This window comes from Oncorhynchus kisutch, linkage group LG6, assembly GCF_002021735.2.
Source record: "Oncorhynchus kisutch isolate 150728-3 linkage group LG6, Okis_V2, whole genome shotgun sequence".
In the NCBI taxonomy this organism is placed as follows: domain Eukaryota; kingdom Metazoa; phylum Chordata; class Actinopteri; order Salmoniformes; family Salmonidae; genus Oncorhynchus; species Oncorhynchus kisutch.
Window position 1 is genome coordinate 55,444,696 of NC_034179.2, and position 25,610 is coordinate 55,470,305.

The 25,610-nt window shown below is 41.4% G+C and overlaps 1 protein-coding gene across 3 annotated transcripts in view; it reads left to right on the forward strand.

Moving 5' to 3' along the window:
- The window catches only part of LOC109891851 (actin-binding LIM protein 3), a 118,846-nt gene that overhangs the window by 82,292 nt on the left and 10,944 nt on the right, over positions 1-25,610 (forward strand). The window contains exons 10-15 of one of the 3 annotated variants that reach the window (XM_031826965.1): positions 10,702-10,857; positions 11,444-11,473; positions 13,590-13,725; positions 14,603-14,701; positions 15,853-15,903; positions 19,431-19,547. In XM_031826965.1, coding sequence (XP_031682825.1) covers positions 10,702-10,857; positions 11,444-11,473; positions 13,590-13,725; positions 14,603-14,701; positions 15,853-15,903; positions 19,431-19,547 — 589 coding nt within the window. Of the gene's footprint in view, positions 1-10,701; positions 10,858-11,443; positions 11,474-13,589; positions 13,726-14,602; positions 14,702-15,852; positions 15,904-19,412; positions 19,548-25,610 lie in introns of all 3 variants that reach the window. The other 2 variants (XM_031826966.1, XM_031826967.1) reach the window with 2 other exon arrangements.

Below are 25,610 nucleotides of genomic sequence, written 5' to 3' on the forward strand. Positions count from 1 at the left end.
AGAACTACTTGGTTTTAATATCATCACCTCTTGATTCCACATTTAGCTCTATCACCATAGTTATACAGTAAGTAACTGTATGCTTTTCAGTTGATCATGTAATTTCAGATACGTGAGGGTAGCCTATCCATTTGACATGTAGCTAGCTAGCTAGCTAGCTAAGCAAACAACGTGCCATTTAGCTTGCTTCATCAGAGATTAAGCTTTTGGAAAGAGCTTGAATTCGGTAAGTCCTTGTCCTGGTAAAGTTGTCAGTCGGACTACTGTCATCACCACTATAGATGGCTGCCATGCCCTGACCTTAGTATTCTTTGTTTTCTTTATTATTTTGGTTTGTTCAGGGTGTGACATGGGTGATGTATGTGTTTTTGTACTGTCTAGTGGTTTTATATGTTTATGGGAGTGTATACTATCTATGTGTTTATGTATGTCTATGGTTGCCTAGATTGGTTCTCAATTGGAGGCAGCTGTTTATCGTTCTCTGATTGGGAACCATATTTAGGCAGCCATCTTCTTTGGGTATTTCGTGGGTTATTGTCTATGTGTTAGTTGCCTGTGTCAGCACTATAATTAGCGTCTCGTTTGTTTATGTGTTTCTTCGTCGTCATTAAAGTAACATGTATTCATATCACGCTGCGCCTTGGTCTCCTCCATTCAACGAACGTGACAATGGCAAGCAAATGAAACTATATTTGGATATAGCCATCTCATTTATCCACTAAATGTTAGCTTGTTAACTAGTCAAATTGATCCTTTCATAGCCAGCTAGACAATTTGACGTGGTCCATCAATCAATGCAACCTATCATGTCTGTAAGCAAAAATTGGGATTAAACACTCTTTATAACAATGTAAAAAACGGTGATGTTTGCTAACTTCGCTAGTTAGGCCTAATTGGATACAAAATTATATTAGAGGGCCTCCCGAGTGGTACAGTGATCTAAGGCACTGCATCGCAGTGTTTGCGGCGTCACTATAGCCAGGCTGTGTCACAACCGTCCGTGACCGTGCTGCACACAATTGGCCCGTCGTCGGTTCGGGGAGGGTTTGGCCAGGGGGGGCTTTAATTAGCTCATAAAATAAACTCAGCAAAAAAAGAAACGTCCCTTTTTCAGGACCCTGTCTTTCAAAGATAATTTGTAAAAATCCAAATAACTTCACAGATCTTCATTGTAACAGGATTAAACACTGTTTCCCATGCTTGTTCAATTAACCATAAACAATGAATGAACATGCACCTGTGGAACGGTCGTTAAGACACTAACAGCTTACAGATGGTAGGCAATTTAAGGTCACAGTTACGAAAGCTTAGGACACTAAAGAAGCCTTTCTACTGACTCTGAAAAACACCAAAAGAAAGATGCCCAGGGTCCCTTCTCATCTGCATAAATGTGCCTTAGGCATGCTGCAAGGAGGCATGAGGACTACAGATGTGGCCAGGGCAATAAAATGCAATGCCCGTACTGTGAGAAGCCTAAGACGGCACTACAGAGAGACAGGACAGACAGCTGATCGTCCTTGCCGTGGCAGACCAAGTGTAACAACACCTGCACAGGATCGGTACATCCAAGCATCACATCTGCGGGACAGGTACAGGATGGCAACAACAACTGCCCGAGTTACACCAGGAACGCACAATCCCTCCATCAGTGCTCAGACTGTCCGCAATAGGCTGAGAGAGGCTGGACTGAGGGCTTGTAGGCCTCACCAGACATCACCGGCAACAACGTCGCCTATGGGCACAAACCCACCGTTGCTGGCCCAGACAGTACTGGCAAAAAGTGCTCTTCGCTGACGAGTCGCGGTTTTGTCTCACCAGGGGTGATGGTCGGATTCACATTTATCGTCAAAGGAATGAGCATTACAACGAGGCCTGTACTCTGGAGCGGGATCGATTTAGAGGTGGAGGGTCCGTCATGGTCTGGGGCGGTGTGTCATAGCATCATCGGACTGAGCTTGTTGTCATTGCAGGCAATCTCAAAGCTGTGCGTTACAAGGAAGTTATCCTCCTTCCTCATGTGGTACTGACATGTCATCCTGACATGACCCTCCAGCCTGACAATGCCACCAGCCATACCGCTTGTTCTGTGCGTGATTTCCTGCAAGACAGGAATGTCGGTGTTCTGCCATGGCCAGCGAAGAGGCCGGATCTCAATCCCATTGAGCACGTCTGGGACCTGTTGGATCGGAGGGTGAGGGCTAGGGCCATTCCCCCCAGAAATGTCCGGGAACTTGCAGGTGCCTTGGTGGAAGAGTGGGGTAACATCTCACAGCAAGAACTGTCAAATCTGCAGAACTTAATGCAGCTAGTGGCCACACTAGATACTGACTGTTACTTTTGATTTTGACCCCCCCTTTTGTTCAGGGACACATTATTCCATTTCACATGTCTGTGGAACTTGACATGTCTGTGGAACTTGTTCAGTTTATGTCTTCAGTTGTTGAATCTTGCTATGTTCATACACATATTTACACATGTTAAGTTTTCTGAAAATTAACACAGTTGACAGTGAGGACATTTCTTTTTTTTATATACAGTACAAGTCAAACGTTTGGACACACCTACTCATACAAGGGTTTTTCTTTATTTTTACTCTTTTCTACATTGTGGAATAATAGTGAAGACACCAAAACTTTGAAATAACACAAATGGAATCATGTAGTAACCAAAAAGTGTTCAACAAATCAAAATATATTTTATATTTTAAATTCTTCAAAGTAGCCACTCTTTGCCTTGATGGCAGCTTTGCACACTCTTGGCAATCTATCAACCAGCTTCAACTGGAATGCTTTTCCAACAGTCTTGAAGGAGTTCCCACATATGCTGAGCACCTGTTGGCTGCTTTTCCTTCACTCTGCGGTCCGACTCATCCCAAACCATCTCAATTTGTTTGAGGTGTGGAGGATTGTGGAGGCCAGGTCATCTGATGCAGCACTCCATCACTCTCCTTCTTGGTAGAATAGCCCTTACACAGCCTGGAGGTGTGTTGGGTCATTGTCCTGTTGAAAAACTAATGATAGTTCCACTAAGCCCAAACCAGCTGGGATGGTGTATAGCTGCAGAATGCTGTGGTAGCCATGTTTGTTAAGTGTGCCTTGAATTCTAAATAAATAATTAATAATAATAAATAATTTCTAGTGTCACCAGCAAAGCATCCCCACACCATCACACCTCCTCCTCCATACTTCAAGGTGGGAACCGCACATACAGAGATCATCCGTCCAGCTTCTCCGCATCGCACAATGACACAGCGGTTGGAACCAGAAATCTAAAATTTGGATTCATCAGACCAAAGGACAGATTTCCACCAGTCTAATGTCCGTTGCTCGTGTTTCTTGGGCCAAGCAAGACTCTTCTTCTTGTTGGTGTCCTTTAGTAGCTCTTTATTTGTAGCAATTCTTCCACGAAGGCCTGATTCACGCAGTCTCCTCTGAATAGTTGATGTTTAGATGTGTCTGTTATTTGGGCTGCATTTTCTGAGGCCAGTAACTCTAATGAACTTATCCTCTGCAGCAGAGTTAACTCTGGGTCTTCCTTTCCTGTGGCAGTCCTCATGAGAGCCAGTTTCATCATAGCGCTTGATGGTTTTTGTGATTGCACTTGAAGAAACTTAAAGTTCTTGAAATTTCACTTATTGACTGACCTTCATGTCTTAAAGTAAGTATTTTACCAAATAAGGCTAATGTTTGGAGTACCGCCCCTACCTTGTCACAGCACAACTGATTGGCTCAAACATTAAACGCATTAAAAAGAAAATAAATTCCACAAATTAACTTTTAACAAGGCACACCTGTTAATTTAAATGCATTCCAGGTTACCTTATGAAACTGGTTGAGAGAATGTCAAGATTGTGTGCAAAGCTGTCATCAAGGCAAAGGGTCACTAGTTTATATTTTGATTTATTTAACACATTTGTGGTTCCATATGTGTTATTTCATAGTTTTGATGTCTTCACTATTATTCTACAATGTAGAAAATAGTAAAAAATTAAGAAAAACCCTTGAATGAGTAGGTGTGTCCAAACGTTTGACTGGTACTGTGTATATATATATATTAGATCTACTTACCACTATATGTTTGCCAACTGTACAATGTTTCAACCGTTAGCTTGCAAAGTAAACAAGAGTAAGTTGGCAAATGTGCGCCGACAGGCTGCTTGACGGGCAGTGCCCGCGTACAGTAGGATGGGAAATTAACCTAAACCACTCAACTATCCAATTAATGGTGGTAAATTGAGCGATATCGTGAGGCTACACTCACGTATCTGAAATGACATGATCAATTAATCTTTACTGATCATGAAAAACATGCAGTTACTTGATGTATAATTGATGATTGAGCTAAATGTGCACAATTGTGACCGACCACCCCGATTCATCTTATGGTGCAAAATTGGATTATTTACTCAGAGCTACAAAATGGTATATCATATACTGCAGTTGAGGAACAATAGGAAAGTAATTATGCTTTAAAAGTTGATTAACTTGTAACCCGACTTTGAGAAAATGGCCCTTGAATGTTTTGGTACAGCTACTTGAGTGCTCTTTTTTTGACTACAGCGATTCAGTGTCTTAAGCCTTAGCCCCATCCATCTCTTTAAGGATTCACGTAAGGCCACGTGTTAAACAGAGTGATTAGGGGAGTTTAAACAACCAAATATTTAAAAACTAAAAGTGGTGAAAGTAGTAGCCTACAATAAGGAAAAATTCCAGGTAAAAATACACTTTATCTGATCCTTGAGCTACAGTATATCCTAATCTGACTTTGGTGCAGGTCATGCTGTTCTTCACATTACCGTCTCTGGTAAACACACATTATATCAAATACAATCACATTTTATTTGTCACATGGTTAGCAGATGTTAATGTCAGTGTAGCGAAATGCTTGTGCTTCTAGTTCCGACCATGCAGTAATATCTAACAAGTAATCTAACCTAACAATTTCACAACAACTACCTTATACACACAAGTGTAAAGGAATGAATAAGAATATGTACATAGAAAATATATGAATGAGTGATGGCTGAACGGCATAGATGCAGTATATGGTATAGAGTACAGTATATACATTTGAGATGAGTAATGTAGGGTATGTAAACATTATAAAAAGTGGCATTGTTTAAAGTGGCTAGTGATACATTTATTACATAAATGTTTCATTATTAGAGTGGCTAGAGATGAGTCAGTATGTTGGCAGCAGCCACTCAATGTTAGTGATGGCTGTTTAACAGTCTGCTGGCCTTGAGATAGAAGCTGTTTTTCAGTCTCTCGGCCCCTGCTTTGATGCACCTGTACTGACCTCGCCTTCTGTATGGTAACAGGGTGAACAGGCAGTGGCTCGGGTGGTTGTTGTCCTTGATGATCTTTATGGCCTTCCTGTGACATCGGTGGGGTAGGTGTCCTGGAGGGCAGGTAGTTTGCCCCTGGTGATGCGTTGTGCAGACCTCACTACCCTCTGGAGAGCCTTACGGTTGTGGGCGGAGCAGTTGCCGTACCAGGCGGTGAGGCAGCTCCACAGGATGCTCTCGATTGTGCATCTGTAAAAGTTTGAGTGTTTTTGGTGATAAGTTCTTCAGCCTCCTGAGGTTGAAGAGGCGCTGCTGCGCCTTCTTCACCACGCTGTCTGTGTGGGTAGATCATTTCAGTTTGTCCGTGATGTGTACGCCGAGGAACTTAAAACTTTCCACCTTCTCCACTACTGTCCCGTTGATGTGGATAGGGGGCTGCTCCCTCTGCTGTTTCCTGAAGTCCACAATCATCTCCTTTGTTTTGTTGTCATTGAGTGTGAGGTTATTTTCCTGACACCACACTCCGAGGGCCCTCATCTCCTCCTTGTAGGCGTTTCGTCATTGTTGGTAATCAAGCCTACCACTGTAGTGGTCTGCAAACTTGAGGATTGAGTTGGAGGCGTGCATGGCCATGCAGTCATGGGTGAACAGGGAGTACAGGAGAGGGCTGAGAACGCACCCTTGTGGGGCCCCAGTGTTGAAGATCAGCAGGGTGGAGATGTTGTTACCGACCCTCACCACCTGGGGGCGGCCCATCAGGAAGTCCAGGACCCAGTTGCACAGGGAGGGGTCGAGACCCAGGGTCTTGAGTTTAATGACGAATTTGGAGGGTACTATGGTGTTAAATGCTGAGCTGTAGTCGATGAACAGCATTCTTACATAGGTATAAACAGTACAGCTAAATGGTTACTTGATATATATGCATGGTAGCGATATCAAAGATAGTGTCCAGATAAAAATATTTTATAAATATTTTATAATTTTTAGATGATGCTTACCCAGACACACTTGTCTAAATTGATGGGTTATGTGAAAGAAATGCTATAACCCCCAGCCACATCTAGCTAAGTGGATGGGTCACTATTATCTAGACATGTACACATGTTCATGCAATACAATAGATGGCCGTAATCACCCCCAGACGCACCTGGCTAACTGGATGGATCATGTAATCATCTGGTGAAGTGGAGTTTTTTGTTTAGACATGTAGCTATCTAGCTAGTTAGCTAGCTGAACAATGAACCATAATCCCAACCCATGCTACTAGCAATACAAACAGATTTCTATAGCTAGCCACCATGCATGAAATGCTGTAGTATGAATCTGCAAGTAGCTAAAGCTAACCAACTAGTTTCAATGTTAACTAGCTTGCTAACATTAGGCTATAACTAGCAATGCAAATGGATTTCTGAGATACAAATAATATTACTACACAGATCATTCACGTAATGTTAGCTAGCAAGCCAGCTTGTAATTTAACCATTTTATTTGTATTTACAGATGGCATGCAAGTTTGTTATTAAGGCACAAGAAAGTGCATATGTTCCAGAAGGCATTTCTGCCTTCTGGAACATATTACCAAAATTACCTTCAAATGACTCTCCTGTAAAGTGGTGATGTGCAACATATGCCTAGCTTCCTGAAACCGATAACAATTGTTATGCATGGAATAATCAGAAATTTGTAGTTCTGACTATGCTCTTCAGAAGGTGATGGATGTTGCAACCAAATAGTTAACAACTATGAACTATTAGTTAACGCCATGCAGTTGTCAATGGTTTTAGCAGAGCGGGAGTCTCCTTGCCCCTCAACAAGCAAATTGAATGCTCTGCACCTTATTGTGACATTTTATTGATAACAACCTATTCAATTGATAGAGGGACTATGTCATGAACCCTCAAAGTTCCAGAATGTTATGGAAATGGCAGCCATTGTTGTCAGAAATCCCAACCAGTCTAATAGCGGAGGTGAATAAATATGGCGAATATGGCGAAACAAATTCTAAATATTTGCTAAGTTTGCCGTATTGTATATTGCTCTGTTACTCTTTTGTATGGTCGTTAGCAGAGTATACATGGTTCCAATTTTAGCTTCAAGATGCCAGCAATTAAAATTTAAAAAAGTATAAATAGATTGTGATGATTTATTGGCGTAGTTTAAAAACCCAGTGGATAGTGCTAAAACAATGGCGTCATATCTGAATTCTGCCATCTTTATGCACATTCGCCATTTGAATAAATGGCAGTAGAGGCATAGGTGGTGATTTTCCTGATTTTACTTAAAAGGCATGTCCTGATTTTAAATAAAAGTAAGGCATGTGATGTATCAGAAATCTGTGCAATATAATTATTTTCTCCCCAAAATGTGTCATATAATTCAAAATACAGTTTATGCAGGTTTTATACACATTTGCTATATATATAGCCTATGAAATATATGTAAACAGACCATAAATGTCTCAGGGGCCATTCTTGCGAACATTAGAAAAAGTTTAAAGGCCCCCACCAGAGGGCAATGCTGCCCCTATTTCAAAGTAATTCCTGTCCAATCGCATAAATTGTCCTTTAGGTTCTACCTACGAAGAATGACTCAGGCTGCTAATACAAATTCCAGAATTGAGGATGGGAACGTTGTGGTGATTTCCATGTGAAGTGGAGAAATAATAACATCTGTTAATGTAGCTAGCTAGCATGCTAACCGTACCTAGCTACCTCATTTCTTTTTTTAAATGTAACCTTTATTTTACTAATGTTATCTGGTTTTCTTACACCTTGTTCAAAAGATTAGCTGGATTTGTCATAAGCATGTAGGGAAAACTTTGCCACTTTGTCATCTTTCTCTCTGGCCCTATGCTATCCTCACCAGGCGGCTGTGATTAGATCCAATTCAAATTCCGTATCAACCTATTAAAATCGTTAATGTAGTTGGACGTCATAGAACACTTTTCCATGAGAGCGTCTTTAACAGCAGTCAAACAGCACATTCTGCTGTAACTCTTCTGTTTCTGCAAGTTATTGCTAGTTTGACCACCAGCGGGTGTCTTTGAGAAGCATTTGATAGTATTCCGTTTTTTTTTTTTACCTTTATTTAACCAGGCAAGTCAGTTAAGAACAAATTCTTATTTTCAATGACGGCCTAGGAAAAGTGGGTTAACTGCCTGTTCAGGGGCAGAACGACAGATTTGTACCTTGTCAGCTCGGGGGGTTTGAACTTGCAACCTTCTAGTCCAACGCTCTAACCACTAGGCTACCCTGCCGCCCCATTACCAGAGAATTTAAAACCTTTTTTGTAATAACATGGTATATGGGATTGATTTTAAGAAATTTGGCTTACTTAATTTGATTCATGTTTATGGTGTTAAAATGTAAACAACAAAATGTAAACAACAAAAATAATATTGGAACTCTGCGGACTTCCCATGGTTTCCTATGGGGGAAATATAGGCATGTCTGTCTTTTTCGCCAAATATCTCGCAATGTGTATGTTTTCTTTTTTTCAAGTCGGGTGTAAAACTGGTGTGAAATGGCAAGCTAGTTAGCGAGGTGCGCGCTAATAGTGTTTCAATCGGTGACATCACTGAGACCTGGAAGTAGTTGCTCCCCTTGCTCTGCAATGCTGCAGCTTTTGTGGAGCAATGGGTAACAATGCTTTGAGGGTGGCTGTTGACTATGTGTGCAGAGGGTCGAGGGGAGGGACAGAAGAAAAACTGTTACACTGGCACCATTTTAATCAGGAAAATCTCCCCTTTGTAATTATGTATGTTTGGGCAGCGAGCTCGTTTGTCATCGATCGCTAGACCAGAAATAGTCAGAAGTGTTTTTTTTCTCCCTACTTTTTCATTACGCAGACATAAGCACAGTTGACACCACACAGTATTCCAGCCGGTCTGACGATAGCTCCATTCATTTCTAACAAGGAACAGAAAGTCCTTGTTCTAATTCTTGACTAAAACTACACACCTTATATTCAGTATTATGTATTACATTCATACATTCATACAGTAACAGAGTAGTATTTTGTTTAGTTATAATTCTAAGCTAAATGTATACATAGTTTAGTCATTATTCATAAACATCTACAGCTACACATACCGAGACAGAGGGGCGCTGTTTCACTTGTTCTGATGCTTTCTCCTGTGTGATACAATCAGCCTCTTCATAAATTGAAGGGAAATGATGAAACACAGAGAGATGAGAGAAACATAACAAAAATTGTTTCCGTGAATACATGCCACTGAGCCTGCGATGATCATGAAATATTAGCACTCTACACTTAAAACAGATGAAGTGAAGGGGAACAAAAGTAAACTTTGACTTAGGAGTTTTAAATATACCTCTGGTGGCCAAGTTGACCTATTTTAAGAAATGCCATTGGTCTGTAGAGAAAACGTTTAAGATATTTGATAGGCTAATGCGAAATTTGTTACAGGAAATAATTACGGCCACCTGGTTAGCATACGGCTGAATGTGCCAGGTTATGTAATGGGAACAGCTAACATGTAGCTATTGATCACATGCAACTATGTCAACGGTTTTAATTGGCTGATGTTTAAACTTTTTCTACTTGTTGGCAAGTATGGCCCTTCAATGTTTGTTTTCTTGAAAAGCTGTGAGTGTTACTGTATAATATGATACAATACCAGTACTTGTTGCATTTACAATTTGTCCTATCAATTTCTTTCAGCCTGTGTATGGCTGTGTAGTGACTGCATTGTTTGTATGCAATGTTGGCATATTGGCAGTTAATTGGAAACATTTCTGGAATCATTCCTTTCAAATTGGCTGGCTAACTAGCTAATAAAACACACTGTGAAGATAATAATCAAATTCATTGTTTTACACAATATACACAAAATCACAACCATGGTTGACCAACTCCTTGACCAAAATGCCTGACCCTTTATACTGTTATAATACCTTTCATGTCAATACTAGAATTCTTAATTCTATGGCTGGACCAATGTCCCACCTCCAGCTCTCTCTCTCTCTGCTACAGGGTGTGTGTCTATGTTTGTTTCTGGGATCTCTCTGCGATCTCTCTGCGATCTCTCTGCGTGTGTGTGTGTGTGTGTGTGTGTGTGTGTGTGTGTGTGTGTGTGTGTGTGTGTGTGTGTGTGTGTGTGTGTGTGTGTGTGTGTGTGTGTGTGTGTGTGTGTGTGTGTGTGTGTGTGTGTGTGTTTGTGTGTGTGTTTGTGTTTGTGTGTGTGTGTGTGTGTGTGTGTGCGTGTGTGCGTGCGTGTGTGCTCGAGCTTCTGTCTCACCCAGGATGCCATCAGCAGCTTGCGGCTGACCCTGATTTGGCCTCCCCTCCGGATTTCTCTGTCTGTCAACGCAAGCTTCGTCCTCTCTCTCTCTGTCTCACGCCTGCTTCTCTGTCTTCTCCTTGTTCTGTCTTGTTCTGTGTCCTCTCTCCAGGCCAAAGTGGAAAACGAGGTCCTAAATTACAAAGATCTGGCCGCTCTGCCTAAGATTAAAGCTATTTATGACGTGCAGCGGCCCGATCTCATTCCCTATGAATCTTATCACAGATCCTCCTCTGATGACAGGCTAGAATGCTACAGCTATGGGGAGGTACTGAGACGCTAGTGCTAATCTAGTTGCCTTTTATGTGTGTGGGTGTGTGAGTGTGGGTGTGTGATGCCCCTGCACTGTGCCTGCCGTCTCTGTGTCTCCCTGTTGCTACATCCCCCCCAGCTTCCCACTTTAGCCCCTGTATGGTTGTACCGTGGTCACGTCGCGCACCATCTTAAAACATGACTACATCCTTGTGAGTCTCCTGCTTTGGTCACAGATTTGAATTGATCTTTGATTGACACTCAACAATAAATAATGTCAATTAAGAGCATTATGTTTTCATGCCAAGGCCTCTCTTAATTATTCATTTAGATTATTTCACACCAGTAAGACAAAGCCGCAGACACAATGGATTCCTCATGTTTACTGTCAGATTTCATATGTGCTTGTCTTAACGTAATAACTTTATGAACAACTACACAGAAGAAGGACTTATTATTCAGTCATATTATTCAGTCATATTATTCATGGTTTAGTAAGCTCACAGGTCTCATTTGAATAGAACACTGCTAAATAATTCTGGAGAGCATGATGCTATTGACTGACTGATTCCAATTCCTCTATTCATTCCTCTTCTCTACAGTCTCTGGGAACTCTCTCTCCATACTCTCAGGTAATTACATTCCATACACTACTGCACTGAATCAGTTGACAGATGGTGTCACGCCCTGACCGTAGAGATCTTTTTATTCTCTATGTTTGGTTGGTCAGGGTGTGACTCGGGTGGGAAACTATGTTCTGTGTTTCTATGTTTTGGCCCGGGTAGGGTTCTCAATCAGGGACAGCTGTCTATCGTTGTCTCTGATTGGGAATCATACTTAAGCAGCCTTTTTTCCTTTTGTATTTTGTGGGTAGTTGTCTTTGTTAGTGGCCTGTATAAGTAAGCTTCACGTTCGTTTTTTGTTGTTCCTTGTTTTGTTGGCGACATTTATAATAAAGAAAAATGTACGCTTACCACGCTGCACCTTGGTCCGATCATTTCCACGATTTCGACGAGCGTAACAGATGGCTGAATAGGAATAAGTCTGGGATGGGCATATTTGGATTGTGTACACTGTATGTGTGATATATTTGGGTCCATGTGGCCTTAGAAGGGACTCATTTGACTCAATTAAAACTCTCATTGGACTTGATTAAATAAAGTAAGTTATTAGATGAACGGGAAAAAAAGTGAATAGTGTGTCTAGAGGGTAATGTTTTGATATACAGTGCCTTCGGAAAGTATTCAGACCCCTTGACTTTTTCCAAGCTACATACGTTTTCCAACCTACAATGTGAATGTTTAAATTATGTATTCAATATAGACAAGAAAAATTTAATCATTTGTGTGTTATTAGTTTAAGCACACTATGTTTGTCTATTGTTGTGACTTGGATGAAGATCAGATCAAATTTGATGACCAATTTATGCAGAAATCCAGGTAATTCCAAAGGGTTCACATACTGTTTCTTGCCACTGTATATAAGATCCCACAGTTGAAAGTGCATGTCAGAGCAAAAACCAAGTAATGAGGTCGAAGGAATTGTCTGTAGAGCAGGATTGTGTCAAGGTACAGATCTGGGGAAGGGTACCAAAAACGTTCTGCAGCATTGAAGGTCCCCAAGAACACAGTGGCCTTCATCATTCTTAAATGGAAGAAGTTTGGAACCACCAAGACTCTTCCTAGAGCTGACCGCCCAGCCAAACTGTGCAATCGAGGGAGAAGGCCTTGGTCAGGGAGGTGACCAAGAACCTGATGGTCACTCTGACAGAGCTCTAGATTTCCTCTGTGGAGATGGGAGAACCTTCCAGAATGACAACCATCTCTGCAGCACTCCACCAATCAGGCCTTTATTGTAAAGTGGTCAGATGAAAGCCACTCCTCAGTAAGGCACATGACAGCCCCATTGGAGTTTGCCAAAAGGAACCTAAAGACTCTCAGACCATGAGAAACAAGATTCTCAGGTCTGATGAAACTAAGATTGAACTCTGAATGCCAAATGTCACATCTGGAGGAAACCTGGCACCATCCCTACAGGGGAGCAAGGTAGTGGGGATGTTTTTCAGCAGCAGGGACTGGGAGACTATTCAGGGTTGAGGAAACGGAGCAAAGTACAGAGAGATTCTTGATGAAAACCTGATCCAGAGCACTCAGGACCTCAGATTGGAGCGAATGTTCACCTTCCAACAGGACAGGTGAACATTCAAGACTACGCAGGAGTGGCTTCGAGACAAGTTTCTGAATGTCCTTGAGTGGCAAAGCCAGAGACCGGACTTGAGCCCAATCAAACTGCTCTGGAGAGAAGGAATGGAATGCTCTCCATTCAACCTGAAAGAGCTTGAGAGGATCTTCAGGGAAGAATGGGAGAACTCCCCAAATACAGGTATGCCAAGCTTGTAGCGTCATACCCAAGAAGACTCAAGGCTGTAATCAATGCAATAGGTGCTTCAACAAAGTGCAGAGTAAAAGGTCTGAATACTTATGTAAATTTGATATTCAGTTTTTTATTTTGGATAAATTTGTAAAAGAAATCTAAAAACGTGTTTTTGATTTGTCATTATGGGATATTGTATGTAGATTGATGAATGGAAAAATTATTCAATCCATTTTAGAATAAGGCTGTAACGTAAACAACATTTGGGAAAAAGTCAAGGGGTCTGAATACTTTGCAAAGGCACTGTAGATGGTGCCAGACAGACAGACAGAGCCCTGCAGACAATGACCGGTGACCTGCTACTGTGTTTCCCAGGACATCTATGACAGCATGGAGCTGAGACAGAGGCGCTTGTCCAGCCCAGGCTTCATAGACTCTCCCACCTACAGTCACCATGGCATGTCCCCCACCATGTCCACCTCCCGCTCCCCACAACACTGCTACCGCCCAGGTGAGTTACTTCACGTCACTCGACCACGTCACACAGCGCTACCCATAGGCAGGAGAAACTCCTCCATGAAAATGTTCATAAAGATGAAATAGCGTAAATCGTTTAGCCGTAAAATGTCAGCAAGAAAGCAATAGTGGACTGAGTTTGATCAGGTTCGGAGTGTGTGGAGATGTGTTTTATCCCTATGCCTTATGTTTGCTTCCTGTATAGGTGACTGGAACAACATTAGTTTCAGGTTAACCCACTCAGGGTTAGGCGCCGCTCATGCACCCACATCACAATCCCCTCCAGTACTACCACTCACATCACACCACTGCCATATCTTCTCCAGACTCCTCTTTGAGTCTGATAACACTTTAGTATATACAGTACTGTGCGTATTATGTTCAGGTGGTGGTGGTGGTAGTGGTGGTATACTACTGGGGATTGCTCTTCCCACCATTCTCTCACGCTACAACATCCATCCCTGTCTAATAGCAGGTCATGAACCCTCGTTAGACCCTGCTAAACTAAACGAACTGAAGCAGGCATTAGATAGTTTGTATCACGCTTTGCCACTGTTCAAAAGACGTATAATTCTCCTCTAGTGGCGATGCATAGAGCTATGCTAGTTTTAAAGTCATCAAATATGTAGAATACCATCATGGCAGACTTGGCAGTTGCTTTATATTTCTGTTTCCTCTGCACACAGTCAGGCATAGTAGACATTTAGTCCTAATAACTAAACTCTCTACTGTCTCTGACTGGCTGTGTCTCTGTGAGTGTGGGCTGAGCTTTGGCTGTGGGATGGAATGGGTCTGGTTAATGGATGGTGCCAATCCTTGGCTCATGCTCTCGTTTCTGTCACTGTCATTGGTCTTGGGCTGACTGTCTGCAGGCACTGAGAGTGGCAGGAGCTCTCCCTATTACAGTCAGCTTGATGCCAGACCCACCACGCACACCGCCTACCAAGCCCCCAAGCATTTCCATGTGCCAGGTAGGCCTCTGCTTTTCCTGCCCTTCACACCCATCCTCCTTCCTCTTCCTCCAGACCTCTACTGAAGTCAGACCTCAAAGGTCACAATATGGGGGGACATGTTACGGCCTACTTACTTCATTACCCCAGCCTCCACCTGACTGTGTGTATTACCATGTCTCTCTGCATTGCTCATATACAATGACATCCTCACCCCATCAATCATGGGCCGTTATTCAGGCTTTATTACCCGTATGGCTTTATTACCCTGTGTTGTCTGCCAGTAGCTGAGCAGTAGCTCTTCCTCTTCTATTCTCTGTACCGAGCGTCTGTTGAAATCAGATGCTGTGGCCGTCCCCGTCCATCTGTTGATACTGTGTATCATTTGCCTGTGCACATGCACATGCAGTAGCCATTATGCACTCATCTGTTTTTATTGATGGTGTCACTTTTACCTCAGCCGCCTTACTCATGCTGCGCCGTGTGTTGACACGTTCATTTCCAGCTGAGCTAAGGGTTTCTGTGTGGAGGGAAAGACAGTGAATACATCAAACAAACGTGGATTATGAGTCAGCAGACAGGCAGACAGAGAGACAGGCAGACAGAGAGACAGGCAGACAGAGAGACAGGCAGACAGAGAGACAGGCAGACAGAGAGACAGGCAGACAGAGAGACAGAGAGACAGGCAGACAGAGAGACAGGCAGACAGAGAGACAGAGAGACAGAGTCAGAGGTTTGTTAAGGATCCAACATGTGAAAGAGATATAACAGGCTCTGTAGGTGAAGAGTGGCCTACTCTGGGGGTTGTCTGTTCTCTACTCTGTCCAGTCAAGGATGGCAAATTATTGGCAAAAAGTGTTATTTATTTCATATGTAGGATGCATTTCTCAAAAAAAGTCTACAGTACAACTTCTAACAACTTTAACACCTTCAACACTTTCTTCTTCTACCATGAACCATGGCAGGTAGCCTAGAGGTTAGTGTTGGGCCAATAACTGAAAGGTTGCTGGTTTGAATACTCGAGCTGACAAGGTGAAAAATCTGTTGATTTACCCTTGAGCAAGGCACTTAACCCTAAAAAAAACACATTTTACTGCACCTCCCCCCTCTTCTCTTTTTTCCCTTTTCTCTTTTCACTGTTTCATTTCCTCTCTCTCATGTTGTGTCCTCAGCCACAGGCGAGCCCAACATCTACAGGAAACCTCCCATCTATAAGAGACATGGTATATGTGTGGGGCTGCCTGTCACGAGGCACGGCTCCTCTCTGTTTAGAGACATTTGTCTGTGATGTGTTTCAGCTGTGATTGATGTGTGTGTTGTGTGTGTGTGTGTCCCAACAAAACCCCACATCTGAATGTGTCAGCCTCTTACAACGATAATCAAGCTAAAACATCAATGGTAGCTACCTGATTGGAAGCAAAAAAAAGATTGAGAGGATGGAATGCTATTGGCCATATTTATCTTCCATAATACCCGATTAATTTGATAACCACAGATCTAATCTGATATGATACCTATTAACCCTCCTGATGTGTTCATTTCATGTTAATTCATTCTGTGTTCCCTATCCAAAAGGACCGCCCCATTATAGCTGATTATAAATCCATAATAATACATATATTATCACCTAATGTTGTGTTAGATCTTTTTATCAACTTACGCTCTTGTGAACATTACAAGTTTTGAACTTCTATTTGCTATTTATGGCCTGTAGGCCTCATTGACCTGAGCTCATACAACTCGTTTTTGAGTAGAAAAAAGCATAATGTATGGATTATTTTGACTATAACAAATACTCCGATGAAACATATTGTGCTATTTATCACAGACTACTTTTTGTCCAAGTTTAACAAGGACTCTCTTCTCCTCACCAGTGTCATGATCAAAGATATGATCAAGAGCCTCACATACAGTGTATCGGTTGGTCATTGTGCTGCCACAGAATGACTTGTGAGCAAGGCCTCAAAAAAGCTTTAAATTCCAGAGCTACGAGAAATGGTGTGTGTGTGTGTGTGTGTGTGTGTGTGTGTGTGTGTGTGTGTGTGTGTGTGTGTGTGTGTGTGTGTGTGTGTGTGTGTGTGTGTGTGTGTGTGTGTGTGTGTGTGTGTGTGTGTGTGTGTGTGTGTGCTCAAACATACATGCATGTGGGAGTCTGGGAGAGGAAGTGTGTCCATTTGATGAATGGGCATGTGCCTGAACAAAATGTTATACACTAATTGTAGTCTCACCCATTCATTTCTAATGACCGGGAACACCACAGGTGTAAAAAAGTTCAATAAAACACCCAAAATGTAATGAAAATCATCCAAATGTATTTTGTGCGTTCAGATGCCCTGTGTGAACAAAGTCATGGAACCTTATGACAATCAGATTGATTAAATGAGCTACATTTTTTTCCAGAGAGAACACAGCAGGAGGGTTAAAACACTTCTCAGTGCTGAGGCTCCACATCCTAGTTTGAAGCTAGCTAACTGTTTCTGTCGTACTGTATATACTTTGCATGCTATTAACCAACTTGAACAGAGTGTACCTCAACCTAATTCCCACCACGGTTCACTGAGAAGGAACATGCTGATCTTGTTTCATGGATTCACTGGGTTTATTCGTGAGACTTGTCTTGCATGATCTCAATACATTATGCTAATGCTAGTACATTATGTCACACTGCTGTTGGCAAGAAAGAAGCATCAATATTCCTTCCTTTTTGCTAATATTTTGAACGAAATTGTATTTTAATGGCCCAGTAATGGCAGCTTCTTTTTTTTTTACGTACTTTTTTCATTTGCGGTGTGACTGTGAATATCATTTCTGTTTCTTGTGCTGCAGTATGTGATGCACGGTCATTTTACCTCTAGACTTCAGAGATACTCAGTTTCCCTATTTCATGGTTAAGTAGTTGTGCATGTCATTAGGCTGCATTGCTCACCGTAAGAGTATATACAGTATATATATATGTGTCAGTGTCTCTCTGTACTGTTCACTCTCCTGTATGGTTGTGTACATTACAGACTCATGGTGTTTCTCTGTTAAGATACAGTAGCATCAAACATACCACAGAGACGTTGGGATAATATGCTTCAGCATTAATATAGCCTACAGTAATTATTTGCGCATAAAACCATTGCTCCCAAGTTGTTGAGCTAGTAAAGATCCCCTCTCAACAGGTACTCACATTAGACAAAGACTGTGCATTGAGGCCAAAAAAAAATGTCCTTCCTGCTACTCTGAAAAAACACATCATATTGAGCAGCACAATCTCAGTGTTCACTGAGAGGAAACATGGTTTGAACACGTTCCCATTTCCCATTCAAACGCCAGAGAGAGGAGGAGAAACAGAGCAGAAATGATCTCTTTCATTCATAATACATTCAAGGGGATGTCACATCTCTGGGTACAAGCAATAGGGATACACGCAGGCTGTCGTATTCGCACAGGCTCATAATAGCACTATGGATCACAACAGTGTGTAGACCACACTACACACACACACACCTAACACAAGTATAATATGTTGAGAATGAGACACCTGCCTTTAGGTTAAGGGTTACCACTTCCACAGCCCCTTGTGATCCAGCCTGGGCTCATTGTCCGACCTGTTGAGAGCTGATTCTGAATTCCATCAGCACACGCAGCTTTCTGACTGACTCAGTGCTCCTGTCCTCCAAAAGTTATTGCCACCTTATGATTTGCAATGCAATCGTCTCATGCTGGAGTCCCACCAGAACCTGTGCAGAGGTGGCTAGAAATGGATAGAAATCATTGTGAGCATAGTGGTCATCTATCAACAGAGAGGTGGACAGAGGTACGATAAGTTGACATCAGGCGCTGAGTTACAGGACTTGACAGGGTTCCTTCCACGGTCCACCTAGTAATTTATGACAGAGGGGGGGGGGGGGGGGGGGGGGGGGGGGGGTCACACTATGTCTGTGTGTGTGGTTTTACCTGTGGCCTGTAATGCACATAACTGTTTGCTTAATCCACATGGAGGGTAACAGTGTTAACTTTGCTAGAGAGCTTTACAAGTTTCCTTGTCTGTTTAAATACTAGCTGATTGGTTTACCTTCATGTGTGTAGAAGATCTGTTTGGTCCTTTATTTTTTTTATCTATGTGGATAATATAACCTTCCTTCTTTTCACTCTCCCTCTCCCTTTATCCTGCTTTACTGTCCTTGGTCAACTCTCCTCTTTGTAAGTACCTGGGCCAGTCTATCCATCTGCAGTCTATCTTTATCTGAACACTTACCAGTGCCTCAGATACAGTATTATTTGTGGTTAATATTGGCATCTCTATCCTTATTTACCTCCCCCTCTCCCCCTCGCTCTGTCTTTCCCTCTGTCGTCCATGGCCTTGAGAGTCATCTTGCTGTGTATTAATTAGCTCATTAACCTGAGTGGTCTTTTGTCACTCCTCTTAGAGACTAACTAGACTGCCTGCCTTCCCACCACATCTCTGACTGCCTCACTCGGTCTGCATTACTGCAAGACCTAAAGAAACAGGCTAGACACAGTCATTACTGGGAGAGGAATACTGTTCTCTCTCAGGCAGGCTGTCATCGAGGGTGTGTGTGTGTGTGTGTGTGTGTGTGTGTGTGTGTGTGTGTGTGTGTGTGTGTGTGTGTGTGTGTGTGTGTGTGTGTGTGTGTGTGTGTGTGTGTGTGTGTGTGTGTGTGTGTGTGTGTGTGTGTGTGCGCGTGTGTGTGTGCTTTCACCTCATCGTGTTCCCTCCCTACAGGTGATTCTGACTACTCAGCCACGAAGAGTAAAACCAGCGAGGACATCCTCCAGACCTCCCAGTTTCCCGACTCGTATTCTCCTGACCACTACCACCAGCAGTCTAACTACTACCCCTACACCCCCTCTCCCAAAGGTACTGCTTCCGGAGGACCAAGAGCACTCACTGTTGGCTAAATGGGTTATTGAGAAATTGACTGGATGTATATCGATCAAGTTGTTAGATATTTAAAGAGAGCACGTCTTGGTCATAGATTTCCCGTGTCATTTCAACTCTCAACTCTGTCTTACAGTAACCAGGTTTCCATCCAACTTTTTTAATGTACATAGGATAGAAAAAAATTCACGACAGGCCTGATGGAGACAGCTAATTTGTCGATAAACTTTCCAAATGTCGACAAAACAAAATACGCTAGACAAGGTGGGATCTTTTTTGTCTGTAAAATGAATACTGCGGGAAATGGCAGTGGGGAAAACCTTTCTGATCAAATATTGAGATAATAACCTTCCAATTGATGTAGAATTGGAATCACCTGGTGACATGTTGTGTGGTCGCCCCACTACCACTCAGGAAAGCTGGCAGTTTATTATACCACAGCTGAAATAAATGATGATTAACATCACAGGGTGGTGAATGTGCACGGTGATGAGTTTGATGCTCCTTTCCAATAAATATTGAGGGTGACATGATGATTGATGCTTGGCTGCTGTTGGACAAGCAAAAATAATCTCTTTTGTCCATAATAATCTCATCATGTAGGCTATGTCTGTGAGCTGTTGGCTAGAGCACACGTGTCAAGACCAGAGTGGGCACAATCACTATATAACAAATCAAATTAAATTTGTCACATGGTTCATAAACAACGGGTGTAGACTAACAGAGAAATGTTTACTTACGGCCCTTGTCAACAATACAGAGAGATTTTAAAAAAAATACAAAATAGTAGAAACATTTAATAACACAACATAAATACACAATGAGTAACGATAACTTGACTATACAGTACATTCGGAAAGTATTCAGACCCCTTGACTCTTTCCACATTTACGTTGCAGCCTTATTTTAAAATCTAAATTTTTCCCTCATCAATCTACACACAATACCCCATAATGACAAAGCAAAAACGGGTTTATCTGAAATATCACATTTACATAAGTATTCAGACCTTTTACCCAGTACTTTGTTGAAGCACCTTTTGGCAGCGATTACAGCCTTGAGTCTTCTTGGATATGACGTTACAAGCTTGGCACACCTGTATTTGGGGATTTTTTCCCATTCCTCTCAAGCTCTGTCAGGTTGGTTGGGGAGCGTTGCTGCACAGCTATTTTCTGGTCTCTCCATAGATGTTCAATCGGGTTCAAGTCCGGGCTCTGGCTGGACCACTCAAGGACATTCAGAAGCCACTTCTGTGTTGTCTTGGCTGTGTGCTTAGGGTCGCTGTCCTGTTGGAAGGCAAACCTTTGTCCCAGTCTGAAGGAGAATGTTTTCATCAAGGATCTCTCTATACTTTGCTCCTTTCATCTTTGCCTCGATCCTGACTAGTCTCCCAGTTCCTGCCACTGAAAAACATCCCCACAGCATGATGCTGCCACCACCATTCTTCGCCATAGGGATGGTGCCAGGTTTCCTGGCATTCAGGCCAAAGAGTTCAATCTTGGTTTCATCAGACCAGAGAATCTTGTTTCTCATTGTCTGAGAGTCCTTTAGGTGCCTTTTGGCAAACTCCAAGTGCGATGTCATGTGTATTTTACTGAGGAGTTGCTTCCGTCTGGCTACTCTATCATAAAGGACTGATTGGTTGAGTTCTGCAGAGATGTTTGTCCTTCTGGAAGGTTCTCCCATCTCCAAAGAGGAACTCTAGAGCTCTGTCAGAGTAACCATCGGGTTCTTGATCACCTGCCTGACTAAGGCCCTACTCCTAGATTGCTCAGTTTAGTCAGGTGGCCAGCTCTAGGAAGAGTCTTGGTGGTTCCATACTTGTCCATTATAGAATGATAGAGGCCACTGTGTTCTTGGGGATTTTCAAGGCTGCAGACATTTGTCAGTACCCTTCCCCAGATCTGTGCCTCGACACAATCCTGTCTCGAGCTCTATGGACAATTCCTTCGACCTCATGGCATGGTTTCTGCTCTGACATGCACTGTCAACTGCGGGACCTTATATAGACAGGTGTGTGCCTTTCCAAATCATGTCCAATCACCGCAGGTGGACTCCAATTAAGTTGTAGAAACATCTCAATAATGATCAATGGAAACTGGATGCACCTGAGCTCAATTTCTAGTCACATAGCAAAGGGTCTCAATACTTATGTAAATAGGGTATTTCAGTTTTTTATTAAAAAATATATATATTAAAAAAATAATAACTGCTTTGTCATTATGGGGTAATGTGCGTATTTTTAAAAGCAATTTTAGAATAAGGCTGTAACATAAAAAATTGTGGAAAAAGTCAAGGGGTCTGAATACTTTCCGAAGGTATTGTATACACGGGGTACCCGTATTGAGTCGAGGTAGATATGTACACTACTGTTCAAGTACATTACATTAGAGTGTCTAGTTTGAGAAACAGTCGCCTCAAGTCCTCAATTGGCAGCTTCATTAAAATAGTACTCGCAAAACACCCGTCTCAATGTCAACAGTGAAGAGGCGACTCCGGGATGCTGACCTTCTAGGCTAGCCAGATAAATAATATACTTTCTATGTTCTGAAATGGCATGTTGAGCTCTGGTGGAACTCATTGAAACTCTGCAAAGATGCCAAGAAACATTTGATTTAGATATGTGGTATGAACATTTTTGTGATATTATATTTTTTGAAATGGGAAAAAATGTGAATTAAGAATACAGCCCCAAGTCCAGGAAAGTTTACAAGTGGAACAAGCCTTATTGGCATGATGAGTTAAGGGATGTATGGTCAGTAATGCGCAAGGCTGAATACTTATTTTTACAGTGTAAAGATAGGAATACAAGAGAACATTTTAGGAAGGAATTTAAGAAAGAAACAGCAAATGTTTAATAAAAGACTGCTCCTATTCAAACAGAGATATCAGAGAGGGCAGTTATTACACCTTGAGGAGATACAGACAAGAAATCCTCAACTGTTTTGGAGCCAAATAAACAAGTTAGGACCAAAACGACATAAGAAAATTCCAATGGAAGTCAGGGGGAGAAGGGGTTTGCTTGTTGGTTCTCAGGTAACAAAAATGTGGCAAATTTTGAGGAAGACTTTTATAAGGACATATGTTCCCTGAGAACTAAAATGGAAAATGCAACGTTAGAACCCTCTTACATATGTAACAAATACTTCAATGAGGAGCTGTTTGTGGCAGAATATAAGATTTTTTTTTTTTTAAGCATTTGGCATTGATGAACTGCCTAATGGGGTTTTAAAATCCCCTAAATTAATTGAGGTCCTATATGATTTGCTCCAAATGTGTTTTGAGTACAGTATACTGCCATCCATTTGGTATAAGTCTATAGTGAATCCCATTCCCAAATCTTCAAGAAATGACCTGAGAGTGCCACTGAACTACAGAGACATGCGTTTATTAAGTACGGTTTATAAATTACATTCATCCATCCTCAACAATAGGCTAATGACCTTTTTGGAGGATCAAAACATGCTGGTGGAAGAACAAAATGGTTTTCGTAAATCCAGAGCCTGAATAGATAATATGTTCTCGGTCTGTACATTACTCAGAAATTGATCACGCGAAGAGAATCCTACTTTTGCATGTTTCATTGATTTCCAGAAAGCTTTTGATTTTGGAAATAGGGATCTTTTAGCCTATAGTTTGTTAGAGACAGAGATTGATGGGACATACCAATTGCTTGTGTGCATGTTAATGAATATCGTAGAGATTGGTTTCACACACCCTCGGGTGTAAAACAAGGAGACGCCTTATCACCAACTTTATTTGCCATGTTTATAAATGATTTGGCAAAATAAAATAAACAGTTAAATATTGGAGTAAGATAAGATGATGAAATGCTAAGTAGGAAAGGCTTTTATATGCTGATGATATTATTTTGATGGCAGAAACTGAACAAGACCTGCAGAACATGTTATTATGTGCTGTCAATTGGTGTATAAAATGGAGACTCATGATTAACCAGACAAAAACACAGATAATGACTTTTAGAAAACCAGGTACTAAGAGAAATGTTTTTCAGTTTCGTTTGGGTGAAGATTGTGATTTACCTGATTTATTTGATATGAATAGTTAACGATTATTTACATAACAAATAGAAGGACATTTCTGTTCTGTTTAATTCTGTGTTTCTGTAAAGAGATGGTTTCCACTCTAGCTTCCTGCTGTTAGTCTGGGCGTATGGTCAAGGAAATGGGTTTTGCTAGAGCTGACAATGACTTGGTGATGAAAACCTAAAGCTGGCATTCCATACACAAGACGTGGTGTCTGTTACCCGGGATAGAGATAGCCTGGAAGAGTTTAGAACAATCCCTCATCGTCTCATTTTCCTGGCATCTGGGAAACTAAGCCGGGTTGTGGGTAAAACAACATCCCGTGCAGATAACCAGGAAATGGACCAACATGGCTTATGAGAGGGGTGGAACCAGCCCTGACTAAGCATTTTATGTCATATATAAGATCTATATTTTTTCATTATCAGTTAGTCAAGACTGTTGGGTTGACTAGTCTCATTTTTGCAATAATGAATCGATATTGAATAAAGATGATTGTTTGAAGAAATTACGAAGTCTCTCTCACGTGATTAGAATATTCCAAGACAAGACATTCTTGAGTTTACTAGCAATTCTAAATATTTGGGTCTTTTTATTGATGAACTTATTACCTTTCTATATGGAACATCTGCCCTGGCCGACTCAGCAAGTAGAGCTCTTGGGGAAGTTATAGGAAAAGCCAAAAACACTCAAAGATTGGTTATGCTATGTATTCCAAGACATACGTGTGTCCTGTTCTGGACTATTCAGCAGGAGTGTGGGGTGCTAAGAGGTATTTTAAAAATGAACATGTTCATAACAGCAGTACGTTACTTTTTAGGTGTCCACAAGTTTGCACCTATACTTGCAATAACTGTGGTGATGGGCTGGGAACCCTGTGAGGTGAGAGGGAAGGTGTGTAGGGTGAGAATTTGGAATAGACTGTTGGATGTGTCAACTTCCAGAATAACTAATAATGTATCCATAAGGGATCTATCCATAGTGGGAGCCTGGGCAACTGAAATGTCTGACCTTTTTCAACAGTCTGACTGTGAACATCTGTATGAAAACCAAATTAAGGGAGACAGATGTGATTTAAAAAACAATTGTTGGTGCAATGTGAAAAAAAAATGGGTGGAGGAGATTAATAATGAACCCAAATTGACAACCTTTTGTTTGATTAAGGGTGCATTTGTGTGTGAGAGATATATTATTTTTAACCTACCTAAAAAGAAGAGATCGCTATGTGCACAGGTAAGATCAGGGATATTGCCTCTGTGTATTGTGGTGAAATGGAAGTGGAAAGACTATGCAACTATTGTGACCTCGAAGAAATAGATAATGAAACTAATTTGAACCTCTATTGCCCTTTCATCCTTTATATACGCATGCTCTTATTCTAGAAAGCACACCAGATATACCCTGGCATTATGTAGCTGAGTAATGAAGAGAAACTGAAATGTTTTTTTTTGTCCATTGTGTATTTCCGTTTGCGGAATATTTAGATAATGCCTGGAATAAAAGAAAAAGGGCTACCTATAATTAGATTGTAAAAAATATTTTGCTCTTATGTGGTAATTGGCACGTGTGTACAGTTGAAGTCAGAAGTTTACATACACCTTAGCCAAATACATTTAAACTCAGTTTTTCACAATTTAATCCTAGTAAAAAATGTCCTGTCTTAGGTCAGTTAGGATCACCACTTTATTTAAAAACAAAATGTGAAATGTCAGAATAATAGAAAAATAGAAAAATAATACAACTTTTTTTCTGAGGTCTTGGCTGATTTCTTTTGATTTTCCCATGATGTCAAGCAAAGAGGCACTGAGTTTGATGGTATGTCTTGAAATACATCCACAGGTACACCTCCAATTGACTCAAATTATGTCAATTTTAAGAAGCTTCTAAAGCCATTACATAATTTTCTGGAATTTTCCAAGCTGTTTAAAGGTGCCTTTAAACAGCTTGGAAAATTCCAGAAAAGTATGTCATGGCTTTAGAAGCTTCTGATAATTGA